This window comes from Capricornis sumatraensis, chromosome 8 (genome assembly GCF_032405125.1).
Source record: "Capricornis sumatraensis isolate serow.1 chromosome 8, serow.2, whole genome shotgun sequence".
In the NCBI taxonomy this organism is placed as follows: domain Eukaryota; kingdom Metazoa; phylum Chordata; class Mammalia; order Artiodactyla; family Bovidae; genus Capricornis; species Capricornis sumatraensis.
In genome coordinates, this window is record NC_091076.1 from 100,310,475 (window position 1) to 100,330,434 (window position 19,960).

The following is a 19,960-nucleotide window of genomic DNA, read 5'->3' on the forward strand; positions in this document are numbered from 1 at the left end:
GGTGATGCCACCCGCATGCATGGGAAGCAGGTGGGGCAGGTGGGTCTCCTACCTGCCACTGGTTTGTGTTTACTGCTCACAAGCCAGGTGTGCCAGGCTTGTGCCAGATGGTCCCTGAGGATGTGAAAGAGCCTGAGCTCTTCTTTATGGGTTCCCCCTCCTCCCCTAAGCTTGCTGACACTTGGACTCAGCTGAAATGGTGATGAGGTGAACCCTGAACCACCTCTTGTTCTCCTGCCAGGAGGGAGGTCACAGGCAGAACAGGGACTCTGGCCCCTTTCACTCAGAGCCTGCCTGCCCTGTTCCCCAGCCCCCTCACCACCTCTGTCTTCCCAACATGGAGAACTCTACCCCCTGACCTGCCTGGCAGGCTCCGTGCTCAGGAGAGCAAGCTCTGGGTCCAAGCCTCCACCTCCTCCGTGCCCCCAGGCCCTGTCACCTCGGAATGGGGTGCTTGGAGCTCCTCCTAGGGACCATGCCCACCCCCATTGGCTGGGAGCTACGAAAGCAGCACACCCCTTGGCACCACTGTTTGCAGGGATGTTTAGGGTTACAGGGGAGTGTCCTTTGGGGAGCCATGAGGGGGCCCTGCAGGTCTAGGCAGCTGCCTCCCAGACTGCCATTGGCAGAACCCTTGGGCAGCCACGGACAGTGGGGTCTGCCTTCCTGCCAGGCTCTCCCAGTGTGGGCCTGCACATGTGTCCCAGGGTGTTCTCCACACAGGGTGGCAGGTGCCCCAAGTTCTGGCAGGGCGCCTGGCTCATGTGCCCCCACTTCTGATTTAGGCAGATGTGTATGTGTCCTCCAAGGAGCTGCTAAGGGCCTGTGAGAGTGGGCTTAGCACACGCATCTGTGTCTTCAGGGGAAGCTGGGTGTGAGCCTCCTCCGGTGGGACGTCTGGAGGACTAGGGAGAGCCCTGTCCATTCCAGAGCACTGACCGCTCTCCTAACTGCTTTTAGGGCCATTGGCCCTTGGCAGCCACAGCTTCCTGAGGACAGGAAGTTTTCTTTCTCTGTGTCTTGGGCACAGCTGGAAATGCCTGGAAGCAGAAAACCAGGCAGACCGAACTATCTGGTCACCCTCTCCCCAGGGTTAGGGTTAGACTGCAAGTCAGTCTCCAATCTGGGCAGAGCCCCTGCATGCTTTAACCAGCTAATGTGGGGGCAGGGGGCCTCAGGTGCACCGTGGGGTGCATGGATCCAGCACCAGACCAGCCGTGGGTCCCACCCCCAGGGGAGGGACTCCCACACCATCTCAGTCACTGAACGGTATACCCAGTGTGGCTGCAGAGGGTCCCAGATGGGAGTAGGGACGAGTGAGGCAGCTTAGGGTGAGAGTGAAGGGGTGGTGGTATGGAATACAGGGGCCCTGATCACCCCCACAGCTGGTCCCAAGAGACCCAAGAAAACTGAATGACTGGCAACAGCCAGGCCAAGGTCTTGCCAGGAGAGAAGGGGGTGTCATGATGAGGGCTGGGGGGGTTGGGGGAAGGGCACAAGCAGGCCACCCACTCGTGCTCTTTTCCCTGCCCCACTCCAGTTCAGAGACCACAGGTGGGGCTGACAAGTTGGGTGCTCATGGCTCAGCTTTCCCAGGGGCTGGCCCCTGCCTGGCCCACCTTGCACAGGGTGAGGTCAGTGGATGCAGGGCTACCACCTGACCCTTGCAGCTGCTTGCACTGCCCACAGCCCAGGCAGAGGGGAAGGACAGAAAGGATGAGATGGGGCAGGGTGCTGTAGGCAGGCGCCCGGCTCCCTCATAGAGCTCAAGGGCCAGATGGAGGAGGGAGCCAGCAGCCCCCTTAGGGCAACACCTCTTGGGGAGAGGGGCCCAGGACGTGAGCTTTTGCTTGCTTTTCGTTTCAGAGGAGCAGGGATGTGGCATCTCTCCGGCTGCACGCGGCCCGCCAGGGTGCCCGCTGCCGTCCCCAGCGCCCTCGACGCACCACCTACTGAGGCGGCCCCAGCGGCCTCTGACCGGGCTCCCAGCCACACAGGCCGCCGCTGGCCACGAGGGCAGGTGGGTGTGAGGTACCCAGGGCAGGGCTGAACAGGGCTGTTCGAAAAGGACAGGGACCAGACACCAGCCCTGGGCGCTGACCACGTGGGATGACTGTCAGCTAACCAAGGGGTGAATAAACAAAAGCAGGCAGACCATTTTTCTTCAAACACACACCAGTGAACAGAAACCACATGTACATCCCAGCCTAGGTGTCCACATCCCTGCTGTGTGGCCCCTTCCCTGCCGACCACCAGGGTGCTGTGTGAACGCGCGGAGCCGTTTGAGGTCCAACAGGACAGGGTCCAGAACAAGCAGTATTTAGAAGGCTGACGTGGCTGACGAGGACTGAAACCACTTTGTAAAAATAAGCAGGCTGTCTTTTGAGAAAGACATTTGGGGTCAACGGTTAGACCGCTGTCCCTAAGTAAGAGCAGGTTTATCTCAAACCTTTCAGAGGTGAAGGAGGGAGCTTTGTCCACTAAGACGCTCATAAAAGGGGTGGGCTGGGGCACACGGGAGACCCAGTAGGACAGGGCACTCATGGGCACGTGGGGAGGCCTGTTGTGGCAGTGCCCGCTCCATAGCTGTCCCTGGCCCCGCCCCCTGATTAAAGTTGTGTTGTCTCCAAAGCGTTGGGTCTCTGGGTCCTTGAGCCCAGCGGTGGGCACTGGGCTCCCTGGGGTCAGCAGGTGGGGTCCCTGGTGCAGACGGCTCATAACCTCGCGGCTTGGCTTCACCGCAGATCCACCTCGGAATGACACGTTCCCACCCCGCCACCTCCCCTGAAAAACACTGATCGGGTGATGATCCACTGCCCGGGCAGCTGGCGCGGAGCCGAAGGCCCCGCCCAAGCTGGTCCTGTTTGTGAAATAAATACGAGCGTTGACGGTCTCTGTCCAGTTCCCTGCACCCCTGCCGTCCTCCCCAGGCTCAGACGCTCGTTTCCGGGGTGTGAACCACCTCCCCGTTCTTCTCAGGCTCCGTCTTCAGGAACTGCTCCACCTCCCGGGAGTCCACCCTCACATCCTCTGGGGGCTTGTGGCGCTCCTCCTCCGTGGCCGTCTCGGGCCTCTTCCTAATGCAGAAGAAGTTACCCAGCACCAGCACGAGGGAGGAGGCCAGCACCTCGGCCCCCGCCAGGATAAACACGTACTGGTAGACGTGCGTCGCATCCAGGAGCTTGCCTGCAGTGCAGGGAGACAGGGTCAGCCCAGGGCTGAAGCTTCCACCCCCAGTCACCAGGATAGCCTGGGACCCTTAAGGCAGCCACCCTCACTGCCCACCACCCCCTAACCCTGCCCCAGGCAGCAGAGACCCAGAGGCTAAAGCAGAGTGGATCTGACAAGGGTTTAGAGCAGAGCCTTGAGTAGGGGCCTCATCCAAGGCCACCTGAAGGGTCTGACCCTGCTGCCTGTTGCCGCAGTGGCCCTCACAGGAACCACCTGGACCCCAGAAGGACACTGGGACCCCAGTTCAGGCGCCTCCTCACACCAGAACCCTGGCCCCCCCACCCCAGGCAGGAAGAGCGAAAGGCCCCAGGTCAAGTGGGAGGTAGAGGGCCTACAGGGTTGGCTGGAGAGACCCAAACCCAGGTGCAGAGACTTGGCAGGGCCACACTGCTCCCACATCCCCACCCCTATCTTCTCAGCTATCAAAAAATAAAGCAAAAGTCCAGGGTAACAGAAGCCAACCCTGGCCTCAGCTCTGAGTGTCCCCAGGGTGTGGGGACAGCCAGAAAGGAGGACCAGGACTCCAACCCTAGAGCCATCGCCATGGCTCAGGCCCATGGGCTTCTTCCCACAATGAAACCAAGCAGGTCCTGGGATGTGCAAGAGGCTGTGTTCCCCCACTGAGGTCAGCTGCCCATGTGCAGAGATACATGGTGACCTGGCTAGACGGGTGGGAGCGGTGGTGGAGGCCTTTCCAGCTAAGAGCTCCCCAGGGTGAGTCCCCTCCCCAGGAAGAGCAGGTGTGGAAACTGCCCAAGGGCCTAGCCAGGCCCAGGGAGGGAAGGCCGCTCGCACCCCCACCCCCCCGCACCCCCCACCAGCACTCACCTCCGGACGGCGGCCCAATGAGCACAGCTATGGCCTCCAGCAGCAGCACGAGGCCAATGGCGCTGGAGAACTTCTGGGTGCCCACGATGGCCATGAGCACCTCGAACTGCAGGGCCCCCACCATGCCGTAGGAGATGCCGAAGAAGATGCAGAAGACCACCAGCCCACCGTAGTTGCTGGCCGTGGATCCCGTGAGGTCGGCGAAGCCATTGAAGAACATGGCGAAGCTGAAGAGGTAGACAGAGTAGGGCCGCACCTTCTTGAGCCCCGTGATGAAGCCGGCGGTGGGCCTAGCGAAGATGTCGACGAAGCCCAGGATGGTGAGCAGGAAGGCCGCCTGGGTGTCGGGCACCCCCAGGTCCTTGGCGTAGCTCACCACGAACACAGGTGGTACAAAGAGCCCCAGCACCATGATGGAGGCAGCCAGGGCATAGATGACGAAGCCACGGTCCCTGAAGACGCTCAGGTCCAACAGCCGCCGGGGCGGCCGCTGGGGTGCAGGCCCCGAACCTGAACTCTGCCGGGGTGCCTCCAGGGGCCGCATGAGTGCGGCACACACGCAGCAGTTGAGCAGCAGGCCACCCAGGATGAGGAAGCCGCCCCGCCAGCCATAGTGGTCCTGCAGCACCTGCCCCAGCGGGGACAGGGCGCACAGGAACACCGGGCTGCCTGCTGCCGCCAGCCCGTTGGCCATGGGGCGCCGCTTGTTGAAGTAGCGGTTGAGCATGATGAGTGAGGGCTGGAAGTTGAGCGCCAAACCCAAGCCTGGAGGGGAGCAGGCAGGTGAGTCAGGTGTCCCGGCCCAGGTTCTCCCAGGCACGGGCACCCGCCTGAATGATTCACGTGCGGACCTGAGGCATCCAAGTGAGGGGACCCAGTGTGTGTTCAGAGCCCCCGACACCAGCCCACGTGTCTGGGAGAGACGGGGAACAAGGGACAGATGGGCGCCTGGCAGGGACACCCCACAGCTGGCCTCCCCCAGGAGGTCCTATCTCTTCTGTCAACAGGAACCACTGCCACCCGGCCACTCCACTCCTGGCGGGGCCTCACTCACCAGTAAGGACCCCTGTGGTGAGGTAGAGCTGGATGATGCTGCCACAGAAGGACGCAGACACCATGCCCAGGGACGCCAAGAGGCCGCCTGCAAGCATGACTGGCCGGCAGCCAAAGCGATTCACACACACGCTGCAGAGTGGGCCTGGAGGGTGAGGGATAGCAGCTAAGGCGCGGGACCAAGGCTGTCCATGCCCAAGGAGACCTGCCCCTCCCCGAGGCCCCTACAGCCCGGCGCAGGAGACACAGGGGCACCACAGTCACGTGTCAGTTCCTAAGTAAAGCATGGCTCACAAGGAACGGTCCCCACTGGGGGCATCTCTCCTGACTGGTCAGGGCAGGCAGCGAGGACGGCTCTGGGATCCAGCACGGCTGTGCGGATACGGCCCTCTGGACAGGGTCTCAGACAGCTTTGGCCGTGCCAGCCTGCCCTCTGGAGACCCCTCGAAGGCTTCCCACCAGCTGCCTCTAGGGACCAAGGCTGCGGACACTTGGATGCACCACCCAGCCCCCAGCCCCCAGGGCATTTTGCCCAGAAGTGAACTTGGTGAACTCTGAGAGGTGGTCACCTGGCATGACAGCCCCTGCTCACCTGTCCCGTAGAGCATGGCCAGCAGGATGGAGGAGATCCAGGCCGTGTCACTGTAGCCTATCCCAAACTCTCGCATGAGTTCCTTGAAGAAGACACTGACCGCCTTGGGGAAGGCGTAGGAGAAGCCCGTGATAACGAAACAGCCCCAGAGGATGGCCCACCCCCAGCCCCCATCCGGGGCCTTGATGCCGGTCGGGCCGTCGTCGATCACTGCCCCTCCCATGACCAGGAGGGCTGATTCCGCGTCCCTGAGAAAGAGGAAGCCAGGCTGACTCAGTTGTCAGTCACCCAGCTGCAGCCCAGCAGCGTGGGGACACAGGTGTAGCTGAGGGCGGGCACCCGACAGGCCGCCCCTCCCTTCAGGCCCTAGCCCCCAGTAGGAGCTCAGCTCTGGGCCGGGCCAGCCACCTGATGTTACCTGAGAACCCTGCCTCTGCCCCTCACCTGCACTGGGTGCAGGGCAGCAGGGTGTGGGGTGACCAGAGCTGCGGCTCCTCCTCCCTCCCCTGCGCAGGCCTGGCCTGCTCCCACACAACTAGCTCTAAAGGGCAGTGGCTTTTTTGGGCTCAGCCAGGTCTCAGGTTACCTCTTGAGGAGGGCAGACCCCAGTGGGGAAATCAGCCGCGCTCTGGTCTCCTGCCTGACCTTGTGTCGGGAAGCCGCGTGGCGCTAGCCACCAGCACCTCGGGCAGTGAAGCCAGGACTGGTGGGGCCTGGGGCTCGGTCTGTGGTGCTGTCCCTCAAGACCTCAGTCTAGATGTGGCCAGCCTTGCTCTCCCACTTCCAGGAGGACAGGGCTTCCCCGTCCTTCCCACTCTGATCACACTGCACCAGAAGTGAGAGTCTGAGGAGGCACACAGTGCTGTGCAGGGACTGAGTGGGGGAGCAGACGGGGAGGCTGGGGGTCACTGTGCTGGCCCCGACTTGTCCCATCCTGTTATCACCCACCTACCTCTGTCCGGCTGCTGGAGTTTACTCTTCTGGTGAGGGAACGGTGGGAAGAACAGCTTCCATCCAGCCCACCAGACCAAACCATTGCAGCCCCAGGCTGCCCAGTGGAAGCTGGCCACACCCACTGTCAGCCCCAAACCCGCGGAAGCCTGGGGTCAACTTCCTTCTTGTAAACCCCAGGAACTTAGCTCATTTGAGGCCCAGGAACTTGATTTCCACCTGGAGATCCTCCTCTCCCCGCCCATTTTCATCCCCGATCCTCGCTCCAGAAATCCCCAAATCCCAGAAATCAGCCTCACCTTACAGAAGCTGTTCCAAGGACAGAGTAGGCCTCTTTGCTGCAGGCGTGGGCAAGGGAGGGCTTGGTGGATCCAGCCACTCGCTGCCCACTGAAGCTCCGTGTCTCCCCACCCGCGGTGAGCTATAAGCCAGCTCCCTGGTGGAGGAAGCCCTGATAGGTAGTATCTGCCGATTCCGTGGTGTAAACACTCCTACCTGCGTGATGCCCAGGGACCTCCTGACCAGGGCAGCTGCACAGCAGCGCCACTGCCCTCCTATCAGCCCGCCCGCCTGGGTTTCGTAATCTGTCCTGGCTCCACCCCTTGCCCCTTTTCCTCGGATCCTTGTTGACCTGGCACAGCCTTCCAGGTGGCCAGTCCTGCATCAGAGGCTCCACAGAACCTGGGACAGGACTCTGGAGTGAGGACAAGGGCCTCTGTGCCCGGCCTGTCTGAGCACATCTTCAGTGTGCAGAGCAAAGGAATGTGGGGAATAAGACCCACCCACCCCCACCTCCAGCCTGCCCCCCAGCACCCTGGCCACAGGGGCTGTGCCCTCTGGGGCCCCTGATTCAGTAGTCTGGAGGGATCCAGACTCTGATTCAGTATGGGGAAGGGGTATCCAGGTTGTGATCCCGCAGTGGAGTTGAGGGGATCCTGGGCTTTGATTCAGAGGGTGTCTGGGTGGGGGCGGGGGCGGGGTTAGGAGCTTTGTAGATGATTGCAAGCAGGAGCTGTTGTCTGAGCACCACCCTTTGATGGTTGGACCCCAGGAGCCAGCTGGCTATCAGGGTGATGACAAGGCAGATACAGCCCACTGGAGCAGAACAGCAGCGCTGCCATCACCCCCAGACTGGGCCAGAGGTCCACCTTCAGAGCCTGCGCTGCTTCTCAGCTGGGCCAGGGCCACAGGCGCCACTGGGAAACCCAAGAGAAGCCCTCACCTCTCCCTGCACTCAGACCCCGGTGTTCGGAAGACACCTGGACTTCAGTGAGCAGGATGGAGGGTGTGTCTGAGGCCAAGAGGCATGCAGCCATCTGGGGACACAGCCAAAAGGTACACGGGGGCACCCCAGTCAAGGGAGCCCTCATCCTCCCACAAATGCAGGCACAGCCCCGTGACCCGGTGCAGCCCGCTGGGTGGCCACCTCTGCATCTGAGGCCACACACAACCCGGGACAGGACTGGAGGAAAGACAAGGGCCTCTGCGCCCGGACAGTCTGAGCACAGCTCCAGAGTGGCCCACCCCAGGTTCTGCAGAGCCCTGCCTTGGATCACATGGCCACATGCCTGAGCCTGGCATGGGACAAGTGGACAAATGTCATCCCAAACTCACTGGGTGCCGTGGGGGCACTGAACCTCTGCCCTTCCCCTTGTGAGCATTAAGTTTAAAGGGTCTCTAAGGTACGTGCAGCTGAGTGATATTAAAACAAACAAACAACAACGAAGTATATTCTTAGGAATGTGAATGCTCCGCGATGCAATGACACTAAGGCAGAAAACATAGGAATCCCTGACCGAGGACTCCAGACAGTGGTCGTGATTGTGGTCACGGGGACACTGAGGGATTGGTTGTCCTCAGTATCCTGGCTTGTTTGAGGTTATGAGCTTTGTAAAGTAAATCAAATGGATCATGTGGAGGCCAAAGAGGAGAGTGTGTCTGGGGTGAGCAATTAGGAATAGCCAGACACTTATAAACCCACGGTTATAAGACAGGGCCTCCCTCTAAGATCTCCCTGGTTCCATCAGCCAGACCTGGGGCACCAGGGGAATCATGGGCACCACAACCTTTGAAGCCCTATTCTCTGCCCGCCAGGGCTGGGTCCTCCCTGGAGGCCTCCAGGATCTTGAGGAGAAAGAGCATTGGGGAGGGTGAGGAGACAGAGGGACAGGTGCCAAGGCCCAGAGGCAGGAGGGTACAGCGTGTTCCAGGACCTGTAGGGGCCAAGGCTCACGCAAGGAGGGGGCCATCTCGCACGCCTGGATCAAGGTCGTGTATGGTCATCTCTCCCACCATCCCCTGAACACCCCAGAGACACTGCTTTCTCCCGGCTAAGCCCCCAGTCCAGGTTGCAGCCACACTGAGATGACCCCCACCCTGTTCCCCACATCAGATGGTTCTCGAAGGGAGATTTCTAGTGAACTTCAATTTGCAGTGGGGGAGGGTGTGCAAGCAGGGAATGATGGAGAGCAGGGGTCTCTAGGTTGGGGGCAAAGGGGATTCACCCAGAAGTGCTCTGTGTATTTATGGCGAGGGGTGGGGGCAGCTAAGATTTCCAAGAGCAGAATGGCCTCATCAGGCCAGCCTATCCTGTGGAGGAGGCAGGCTGGGGCACAGGCTGGCTGACACTCCAAGGGAAACCTAGGGTGGGAGGAGTGGCCCCCTCGGGGACTGGTCGGGGACCCTCAGCACAGCACAGAGGGAGGTGGCGCCAGCACATCTGTTGGCGCGTGCCGGCTGGCTGTCCTTTCAGTGACATTTACTCTCACAGGGAAGCACGCAAACCACGTTCCCAGCCCAGAAATAACCCACCCTCCAGGCCTCGGAAAGCTGATCTCCCAGGTGGGTATGTGTGCCCTCTTCTGGGTCAGGTGAGGCTCCAGGGGCTGCTCCCAGGTCCTGGCCCAAAGAGGCACGTGTACAGAGATCCCTCTGAATGACCCATCCCTCGTGCCCTCCTACATCAGGGGCCCCTGCCAGCTGCTGCCTCAGGGACCCACTGGCTTTCTGGGTGAGGGTCCTAGCTGGTGTGAGGCTCCAAACTTCTGCATCACCCCTCTTCCCATGGCCCCCTTCTCTGACTACATTCACCAGTTTTGAATGTCCTTGGTGGCGAGGGTGCCCAGCCTCACCCCCACCCCTACATCTCCACCCAAAGAGCTAGTGCAAACACACCAGCGTGTTCCCAACCTGACCCCACGCTCCCACCTCAGAGTCAGCCCTGACCATGTCCTGGTGGCCTCACCACCTTCCGGGCCCCTTCTGCCACTCCATTCCAGCCACAGGCTTGCTGCCCCTTAGGCCTCTATACTGGCAATTCCCTCACCCACCTCGGGTCCTGGGTCTGTGGCCTGTCAGCCTCCAGGGCAGGCCATGAACCAGGAAAGGGGCATTCAGCCCCAGAGCCTGTGGCCTGTCCCATGTGCTTCGTCGGTGCAGTTTCCAGCCTGGCCAGTTACCTAACTGGACCTCTAGTCCTTGGAGACCAGCTCCAGGTGGGCGGGGCAAGAAAGGGGCAATTACATTCCTTCCTGACTCTTCCCGCACCAGGAGGCTTGGAAGACATGCCTGAGCAACAGGGAAACAGCCCAGTGAGGCTAGCTCCTGGCTCCTCAGGCCTCAAGGCCCCTGAAGCCCATGGGGGTGGCTGTACCCTCAGGAGGAGGGCGGGGCTCCCTTTCTTCTTTGGCCTGCCGTCCCTGTTGTGCACAGGTAACCAGAGCATTCAGGACACTCTGATCAGAGTGCCTGTCTCCTTTCCAAGAGTGGGGACAGGATGCATCTCAGCGCTTCCCTCATTGGTGTTTGGAGCTGTGACTGGAGGGAGGTGCCTGAGGCTTTTTCTGGGGAGGTGGGAGCTGGGCAGTGGGTGAAAGTCTGATCCAGGCCTTCTGAGCCTGGCCTGGGCCCTCCACCCCACCTTCTCTGACCACGCACATGCCCAGCGCTCCCACAAGCTCTCCTGTGGGCTCATGTCTTGTAGGGGCCAGTGGGGTGGAAAGAAAGGTCTCATTCACCAGACTGGACACTGCTGCCCAGGCCAGCCCGTAGCTCTGAGTCATTCTCCACCTCCATCACCCAGTTATGACAAGAAGGCCATTCGAGAGTGGCCCTGGGGATGTTTTTTTGTTTACCTTGTTGGGGGGCCTCCTCCTCTAGGAAGCTCAGAGGGCAATGGGGAGGGGCCTGAAGGTAGCTGAACAGGCCCAAGCTAACCCCCCTCAGGCCTGGACCCAACCCTGCCCAGCCTGGCCCTGCCTAGGCTGCCCATCCACGTGGCCACCTTGTCCCACTCAACTTCCTGCAGCGCACCCCTGCCCCAGCCCTAAACTGTCACCTAAGACCAAGGCCCAGAAGGTGATCTCTGTGTCAGCAAGACCCACCAGCCAGGAAGGGACCCTTCCACCAAAACTGGGTTCCTAGCTCCCACCACCACCACCTGGGGGCTTTGGAGCAAGTAGAAGGTCGGGGGTTTGGCTGAGATCAGAACGGTTGGGGAGGGGGAAGTGGAACCCTGGTCGTCCCCCACCCCCACCCCAGGGAGCAGGATGGATGATCCTTCCTATTTCAGCTTCCGGCTGGGCAGGTGGGAATCCGGCCGACCCTGGGGGGCGCTGGGGGCAGGTGGGGGTGGGACGAGAGGATGCTCCGGGCGGCCCCGCCCCAGCCCCGCTGCCAGGCAGCGCGCGGGACGTGGGGGACGTGACCGCTCCAAGGGAGGAGCCGCTGCCGTATTGCCTGGAGTAGACGCCCTCCCTGTCCGCTACCGTATTGGCCAGAGCGCAGGGCCAACACGTAAGGCCACCCAGGGTCAAGGAACCCCTGAGCCGCACTGGGCCTCCCAGCGCGCCAAAAGGGACCCCGTGGTTCCCCCCGGGCGGGGCACTCTTCATTGTTCCCGCGTTGGAGCTGGGCCAAGTGGGCGCGGCCCGGCGCTCGAAACATTGACTGAGAACCCTGGGTCTCCGTGACCGGCTTCCTCGCACGGCCCATCTCACAGATGGAGACTGAAGCCGGGAGGTCTGCGCTCGCCGAGACGACGCCGGCAGGAGCCCCAGGCCCTGTCCGCTCCCGCCCCGCCCCGCCCCGCCCGGCCCCGCCCCTGCGTCCGGGCCCAGTGCCCGAAGCGCCGGAGGCCTGATCCCGCCTGATCCCGCCTGATCCGGAGGCGCGTCCAGTGGACTGATGGCTCTGCCTGGCTGTCTTCTCCACTGGCTTCCTCGCAGAAGGGCCGCGGGGGGCCCTGGGGTCGCTCTACTGGGCTCCTCACCTCGAAGGGGCGGCACCGGCCCCTCCACACCTGCTAGGTCCCTGCAAGTCCTGCCCTGGAGCAAGCCAGCCTTGTCCTGCAGACACCACCAGCCAGAGAGTGGGGCCCCACAGACCCTGCTCCACACGCTCTCCCTGGTCAGTTTCCTGAGGAGCATGAACGCCTGCCTCTCCTCGCTGCCCTGCAAGCAGAGGTGTCCAGCTGTAGTGAGTGACAGCTGAGTTACCTTCTGGGTATCAGGCCCTGCCCAAGGTCACGTGGGGTCATTACAGAGCCTGCCTTGGGATCTCCTTGGGCCTCCCAATGTCCAACCTAGGCACTGACTATACCACAGACTGGGCAGCAAGGTGCCAGACCTGTCTGGGCACTGCCACCGCCATCCTCAGAACCCCTTGGGGGCAGACCTCACACCATGGGAGCAATTCCTTAAGCTGAGCCCAAGCCTCTGTCCATCAGTCAAGGGGCTGAGTCCATCCTCCAGGACACACTCCTCCATAAGCCCGTCCCTCCCAGCACCCATCTGACAGCCGAAGACTTCCTGAGCCTTCAGAATGAGGTGCTGGACCCCAGAACCCTCCAACCCCCACCACACCCACTCCTCCTCTTGACTTTGGACAAACCTCTCTGACCTAGGTTGCATAAAGGCCATAGGTCCAGCTGCCATCCTCTGTCCCGTGGACCACTCAGCCTGGCCATGGTCATAACACAGAGTGATCCTGTCGTCCCAAGCACCTCTGGACGTACAGCCTAGTGCCTCTGGGACAGAGAAGCACTTTGGCCCCAGGGGCTGTGCCTGCCCCTCTCCCAGAATCCAGGCAGCACTCCCTGCCACGCCCGGAGGCCATTACCCCTACTGCTTCCCTCCCGTTCACAGGCCTGCCGGCTACTGGCTTGGGCCAGCATCCGGGTGGATGAGTTGTTAACCCACTTTGCAGATAAATAAACCGAGGCCCTGAGGCCCCACCTGGCTTTCCCAGAGCTCGGGACCTGGGAGGAGAGTGAAGTGAGCTCGGGGAGTCCAGTCTGATGCCGGAGCGGGTTCCCTATTTATCTACCCAGGTCTCGATCAGAACCCATTGCCTGAGGGCAGGTGTGGGTTGGTGAGTGTTTAGGGCGGCGGTGAGAACAGGAAGGAGGTGAGCCCTCGGGTACTACCACCCCACCCCAACCCCCGGCCCGGAGAATACGTGCTCCCCGTTTCCCCCCCGGGAAGGGGGCCCGGGCCAGGCGTTAGCTCCACCAAATATAGCCGGCGCGCCCAGGCCATACGCAGCGAACTGAGCTATTTATACCCGGAACCCTCTCGTCCGCCCCACAGAGCCGCCTCCTGGCGGTGCCCAGCCCCCGAGGGTCGCTCGACGGAGGGGCGCCCGGAGGAGCCCGGGAAGCCGAGGTCGTGCAACCCAGGTCCGAGGGCTCAAAGGGGTGCGGCTGGCTCCCTGGGCTCCTCAGTGAGGCGCCCCGGAGGTGGGGAGCTCGCATGTGCCCGGCGTGTCCCCACACCAGAAGGGTGAAAGGCAAAAAGCGCGGACCTCCAGATCGCCCCCAGTCCGGAAGCAGACTCAGCACCGGGGCGGCTGGGAGAGTCCCAGTCCCGGAGCCGCGGAGCATCGGGCCATGCCTACCTGCTGCCGCTCGGTAGCCGCGCGCCTCTGCCCGCCTCGCTGCCAGGCGCCGCGCCGGGGGCGACTCAGTGCTCCGGCCGCTCGCGCGGCACTTCCCCAGTGCACGTCACCGCCGCCTGGCGCCGCCCCGCCGGGACCCCGCGGGAGGGGCGACCCAGTACTCCCCGACGGCGCAGACAGCGGCGCGGACTGCGCCTTCTCGCCGGATCAGTTCCGCTGCCCCGCGCCCTCAGACCGGCCCCCCAGCCACGCCAACCCCTGGCGCTGAGAAGAGAGCCCTGGCCCGCAGCCCCCTCCCGGCCCTTCGTCTCCCACTCTGTGCGGTCTCGCCTCTCTCTGCCCGGGCTGGTACCGAGCGCACTGGGTCCCGCGTTCTCCGAGGCACCGACCCCTGTCGCCCCCCGCGCCCGGGGCCGCGCTGACAAGTGAGCGTGCGCACCCAGCCACACCCCACACCACCAAGAGCACGCGGAACCCGTGGGACTCTCACCTCTCAACTCAGCTCTGAGACTTTGCAGGCCACCCTAGCCAAGCCCCCTGGGATCTGCGCCCCCACCGAAACCTCTGCTTTCTCCAAGGCGGGCGGCGCCCCTTTTCCTGGGCTGGGGAGGAGGGAGAAGGCGAACATCGCCCGTCCCCCCACCCCGCCTGAGTGATCTTGGTCAAAGATGTCATCCTCTCTGACTTCCGTTTCCCCTGTGGAGTCAAATACAACCGCTGCTCCTCCAATCGAGCTCCCAGAACCTGGCTGTGCTGGGGGATGGTGGGGCCCCAAGGCGTGTTCCCCATCGCCATACTCCGCAGACCCTCATTTAAGGGGAGATTTAATCGCAGCCGGTCCTAGGCAAGGTGCTTCAAGCCCGCTTTTTCTCATCTGCAACATGGAAAGAACTAAGGTTTAAAGAGGAACCAGAGTGGCCTGGGCCCAGGACACCGCTTGGTGACTGGTCTCAAGTCACAGGACACTTTCCACGAGACACCCAAGTGTTCAGGGACTTCAGGAGGCCAAGCAATGGTGTCTCTGGGGTTTATCTCAAAGATTCCTGTTCATTCCAGACAGGGTGACAGAGTGAGCATCCCTAGGTGCATCCTCTGGAGGATTACCCCCTCCAGAGGCCAGTGGGGTGGCTAACCCCCCTTGGCACAGTAAAGAAGGGTGGGCAGAGGGTGGTGTGGGCCATCTAGCCCAGAGTTCACCATCCAACCACTCCTTCGGAGACACCAAGTCCACTGAGGACTTCTGATCCTTTTTTTTTTTTCCCTGAATGCTGGGAGACCACCCCAGCACCATCCCCTGTCCAAAGAGCCCTAGCAATCACAGAGGCTGGGCCAGGTGTTGCTGCCACCCTGGCCTGGGGCCCAACCACCCTCACCCCCACATGCTAGAGAGGTTGCCACATAGGCATGCATATACAAGACAGCAGGGAGCCCAGCCCAAGCCCTCCAGCAGCAGCTCTGCGTAGCCCTCCCAGGAGAAGCCCCACTGAGTTGGCCTGGACCCTGGATGTCTGTAGGGGCCCTTGGGAAGGAAGAGGGTCCCCATAGGGTCTCAGGTGATACCCCCACTTGCCTGCACCAACCAACAACGATCACGGGCTTCCTCACAGCTGGAGGTAGAAGGTACACCAACCTGGGAGGGCATCTGTGGGGGTGCAGGGCAGAGCTACAGAAGAGAATCCCACCCCTGTACTGAGACTTCAGCCTTTGGGGTGGAGCATCTCCCTGCTCTGCCTCAGATCATTTAGACCCACACCCTGCCCTGCGTGGGCCCCTCCTGCCATCACCTGGATGCCCTACCCCATCTTCATAAGACTTGGGAGCTGGTGCCCCACCACCACCACAGGGACCAGAGCCCCAGGCCTACAGCCCCCAACCCCCATCTCCTGCCCTCAAATGGAAGAGCTCAGGGTGGCCAACGAAGGGAGACAGATGTGGTGTGGCTGGGGTCCTCCTGACTGCTCTCAGCACCCCTTAAACTAGGGCTGGGTCTTCTCTCAAATCTGAGACCGGGGAGATCTGAGACCCAGTGCTCTGAGAGAGTTCCTGGGGTCCACCCTTGCTCCTGCAGAAGGAGAGAGACCCCAAGGGTCCATCTGGGAGGGCTGGGGATGGTTATCCAGGGACACTGTGTCCCTGCAGGAGCCCCAAGGAGGGAGAGAACAGTTTCTCAGACCCAGGGCCCCTCAGACATGGAAGACCAGAGGGGAGAGAGGGGGCAGGCTGATCAGGCACCTGCTTACCAGCCCCCGCCCCCTACCCCCTAGCAGTAGAGGGATTGTCTCGCCCAGACGTTGGAAGTCCCCCTAGCCTTGACTGGGAATGTGAAGGAAGACCAAAGCCGGGTAGCAGTGATGGCTGCTGTGTGTGGCTCTGCGTGGGAAACCAACCTGCTGCCAGTCAGTGGAAGGGCAGAGCAGACTCCTCCCAGGCCATCCCCTGGACCAGGGCCCTGGAACGGAGGGCCAGGAACCTCTGCCACCTGAGACCCTCGGCCTTCCAAGCCCCGACCTCCCCCTGCGTGCTTCAGTCTTCTTTCCGGGACCAGGAGCCTTAAGCACAGGAGGGAAGGAGTGGGTGCCATTCTGCAGTGCAGTGGAGGAGCAGAAAAGGCCAGTGGCAGCCCGCCCCAGGCCTCCTCCAGTGACTGGCCCCCCACAGTCACCCTGGGCTAGCCCCCACACCAGGCTGCCCCTTTCTGAGAAAGGAGTGGGTGGAAAGGGAAGTGGGTAGGTGACCTGGGGGGGTGCAGCAGCTCCCGGTGAGGTGGGGGACACTCTCCCTCATGACCCAACCTGCACCCTCCCCTGCGGCCCACCACGCCCCTGCCAGTGCCCCCACCTGCCCCGTCTCCTGGATTCTAATTCTTCTAGTTGTTCCAAATCACAGCTGCAGGTCCCATCAGGCCCTGGAACATGCACCGAGGAGCATCCAGGGCTGCCTGCACCCCCTCCCCAGCTGCTGCAGCTCCTGGGGGGTGGGCTGTGCTCCACCGTCCCCAAGGGGAGAAGAAGTCTACCAGGCCCATCCTCATCCCGGTGTCTGAGTGGGTGGAAACCAGGCTCCACTGTGCCACTATCTCCGAAAATTATCTTTGAAACCTGGAGAGACTTCTGAGGGTCTTAGCAGCAGCACCCCCAGGGAGGGTGTGGGACAGGCCCCCTGCTCCTACACAGAGCCTGACTGTAGGCGAGGGGAAGCCTTCCTGGGCCTGATGGGGCCATACAGATGGCCCATCCTTGAGCCCTGGGTGCTCCCCACCCAACTCCAGGCCCCACCCAGTCCATTCGTCCTACCCCAGGCCTGCCTGTGCCACCCAGCACTGGCTGCCACCACCCTGTGGTCAGGATCGGGGCCAGTGTAGGCTGGGTCAGTTGAAGAAAGCCAAGTCATGGGACAGGCTTGATGGCTGAGCCAGGGCCCCCTGTTGTGGGGTCTAGCTCCTGTACCGCACCGTCCTTAGGGACCTGGAAACAGGACTGTCACAGCCGGTCCTCACTCAGAGCACCCCTGGGCCACACCTTCCACGATGCAGGGTGGGGAGCCCACCTTTCCAGAAGACTCGAGGCCAGCGGTGCACGGGCCCCTCCTTGAGGCAGGCCATTCCCCTTCCTCCTTGCTTGCCCCTCAGCTTTTTCTCAGAACAAGAGCCCTGAAAAACTAACCTGTTGACCACTTGGCTGGCCCAGGCTATGGGCAGAGATAGAAACAGGCTACAGAGGCCAGATCCCTGTCCAGTCCAGCCTGATTCATCTGCCCTCCCCACCCAGTGTTGGGCATGGGGGTGAGGGTATGGGTAGGGTTTGGAGGTGTCTCTGGGGGTGGGAATAACCAACTTACTGGAAAAGACCCTGATGCTGGAAAAGACAGAAGGCAAAAGGAGAAGAGGGCAACAGAGGATGAGATGGTTAGATAGTATCATCAACTCAATGGACATGAACTTGGGCAAACTCTGGGAAATAGTGAAGAACAGGGGAGCCTGGCATGCTGCAGTCCATGGGGTCACAAAGAGTCGGACATGACTTAGCAACTGAACCACAACAAATGGGGTGGGAATGTCTGAAGTGGGGTTTTATGGGGAAATTGGGGTGTCTGTAGTAGGAATTTGAGTTGGGGGTTGTGATTGGGGGCCAGGTGGGCTCTGCCTTGGGTCCTGGTGGGTGATCTCCCTGATAGCCATTGACTTTCTCCTGCAGACCTGGCTGGTTGCTGTTCCTTGGGCCAAGCTCAGTCCCAAGAGGGGCCGCCCCATTGCCTACTCCTCCTGACCCTTCAACGGCCCGGAAGGGAGGGTATCACCTGAGAGGTGAGGAACAGCAGCGCATTGTGGGGGGCTGGGTCCAGGCAGGGGTAGCAGGCTTGGGCAGGCCAATGGCCCCTCTCCTCGGTGGCCACAGTGCCCATGCCATTAAGAGATAGGACTGAGATGGGGTAGATGCTGCTCCCAGAGCATTCAGAACCCAAGGTCAGTTGGGCCACTGGGCAGGTGGTGCCCAAGACTCTTCTCATGGGGTGAAGGGGCCCAGCAGAGAGGGAGCCGTGCAGGTGGCCCAGGTCAACCCTGACACACTCTGGCCTCAGTGTCCTGCCTGTAAAGTGACCACTCTTGGCAGGGCTTGAAAGCTCACCCAGTTCACCTGTCAGGGACATCCCCTTCCTGCCTTGTCGTGCAGCGGGATTGGTTGGGTCCAGGCCGGGGCTCCCATGGGGATAAGCCTGCCCCGCCCCCTCACACACCAACATCTATCTGCTGGCTTTCAGATCGAGGCCTGTCCCAGCCTGGCATCTCCCTCCATTCTTCCCAAAGCTGCCCATCACCCTGCACCCCTGATTCCCACCCCCGTGTCAACTGAGCTCTACCTTGGGTGGCCAGTGAGGGCATCGAGGTTGGGGCACACACAGGGGGCAAACAGGGGAATTCTTAAGGCCATGGGCTCTGAGGACAGTAGCCTCAGCCTTGAGGCCACTGCCACACCCTGTGGTACCCTGTGATGTTCTCAGGAGCTCTCCTCTCCCCTTGCCCCATCATAGATGAGGAAACAGGCTTGGCCCTGTGGGAGGAAGGACTCAAGTGCAGACCTGAGCCCGGATGTGGAAGAGAGGAAGCAGCGCAGGCAGAGGCAGGGCGTGGGGAGTGGGCACAAGGCCACTGGCCTGGCCAGGTATGGATGGCATGTCTGTGAGGGGTAGAGACCGGGGATGTGCAGAGCAGCGCCCACCCCGACCCTGCCAGATTGAGAGGCTCCCGGGACTCTTCTGTCCAGGCTCTCCTCCAGGCCTCTGCACCTCTGCGTGTGCTCTCTGTGCCCTCTTCCAGGAGAGAGCAGTGAGCCACCTGGAATGTGGCTCCTCCCCAGGTGGGACTGGGGCCAGAGCTCAGGGCCCAGGTGAGCGCGGGAGGATCCTGGCCAGGGGGAGGCAGGTCTGAGCTGTCTCAAAGCGTCCGGTACTTAGCCATGCCTTCCCTTCTGCAGGACTCTGTCAAAACACTGGTGTCAAAATGCCCTGCCTCCCTCTGCCCACATCTCTCTCTCTATATATATACATGTGGAGACTCAGCTCCGGGGTAGATCTCAACAAGAGAAGACAAGGAGCCTGGTGTTGAGGTCCCTTCTATACCCATAGGTGAGAGATGTTGTTATTGTTGTTCCGTTGCTAAGTCACATCTGACTGTTTGTGACCCCAGGGATTGCAGCACGCCAGGCTTCCCTGTCCTTCACTATCTCCCGGAGTTTGCTCAAACTCATGTCCACTGAGTCGAGGATGCCATCCAACCATCTCATCCTCTGTTACCCTCTTCTCCTGCCCTCAATCTTTCCCAGCATCAGGGTCTTTTCCAGCGAGTTGGCTCTTCAAATCAGGGCCCAAAGTATTTGGACATTCAGTTTTAACATTAGTCCTTCCAATGAATATTCAGGGTTGATTTCCTTTAGGATCAACTAGTTTGATCTCCTCGCTGTCCAAGGACACTCTTAAGAGTCTTCTCCAGCCCCACTGTTCAAAGACATCAATTCTTTGGCACTCAGCTTTCTTTATAGTCCCAACTCTCACATCTGTACATGACTACTGGAAAAACCATAGTTTTGACTATACAGATCTTTGTCGGCAAAATAATGTCTCTACTTTTTAATACACTGTCTAAGTTGGTCATAGCTTTTCTTCCAAGCAGCAGGCGTCTTTTAATTCTGTGGCTCATCTGTGTGTTAGTTGCTCAGTTGTGTCCAACTCTTTGCAACCCCATAGACTGTGGCCTGCCAGGCTCCTCTGCCCATGGAATTTTCCAGGCAAGAATACTGGAGTGAGGTGCCATTCCCTACTCTAGGGGTCATCAACCTATAAAACCCCATAAAAAATCCATCCAGTACTCATTAAGTCATCATTTCCTATTTCTTCCTCCTCCATCTTCTGGGAACT

The 19,960-nt window shown here is 61.1% G+C and overlaps 2 protein-coding genes across 4 annotated transcripts in view; one reads left to right on the forward strand and one right to left on the reverse strand.

Annotated features, from left to right (window-relative positions):
• Positions 1 to 1,956, forward strand: part of CSNK1D (casein kinase 1 delta) — a 35,525-nt gene extending 33,569 nt beyond the window's left edge. The window contains exon 9 of the mRNA XM_068978671.1: positions 1,867 to 1,956. Within this exon, the coding sequence (XP_068834772.1) occupies positions 1,867 to 1,956 (90 nt within the window). The remainder of the gene's footprint in view (positions 1 to 1,866) is intronic.
• Positions 1,957 to 2,066: 110 nt separating this feature from the next.
• On the reverse strand, positions 2,067 to 14,101 carry SLC16A3 (solute carrier family 16 member 3). Of its 3 annotated transcripts, XM_068977599.1 has the most exons (6): positions 13,550 to 13,612; positions 6,955 to 7,091; positions 5,705 to 5,952; positions 5,114 to 5,257; positions 4,060 to 4,824; positions 2,067 to 3,186 (listed from the first exon to the last, which is right to left on the reverse strand). In XM_068977599.1, the coding sequence occupies exons 3-6, from the start codon at positions 5,925 to 5,927 to the stop codon at positions 2,933 to 2,935; spliced, it is 1,386 nt and encodes a 461-aa protein (XP_068833700.1). In that variant the 5' UTR covers positions 5,928 to 5,952; positions 6,955 to 7,091; positions 13,550 to 13,612; the 3' UTR covers positions 2,067 to 2,932. The 3 variants fall into 3 exon arrangements, with proteins under 3 accessions (XP_068833700.1, XP_068833701.1, XP_068833699.1); XM_068977600.1 differs by lacking the exons at positions 6,955 to 7,091; positions 13,550 to 13,612 and adding an exon at positions 14,040 to 14,101; XM_068977598.1 differs by lacking the exon at positions 6,955 to 7,091 and having other exon boundaries at positions 13,550 to 13,631.
• Between the last annotated feature and the right edge of the window lie 5,859 nt (positions 14,102 to 19,960).

Excerpts from the sequence above, each read along its gene's own strand:
- SLC16A3 (XM_068977600.1), bottom strand. The coding sequence starts at position 5,927 with ATGGGAGGGGCAGTGATCGACGACGGCCCGACCGGCATCAAGGCCCCG. Across the intron at positions 5,258-5,704 it reads GGCCATGCTCTACGGGACAG|GCCCACTCTGCAGCGTGTGT; the intron begins GTGAGCAGGGGC and ends CTCACCCTCCAG. Across the intron at positions 4,825-5,113 it reads CACCACAGGGGTCCTTACTG|GCTTGGGTTTGGCGCTCAAC; the intron begins GTGAGTGAGGCC and ends GCTCCCCTCCAG.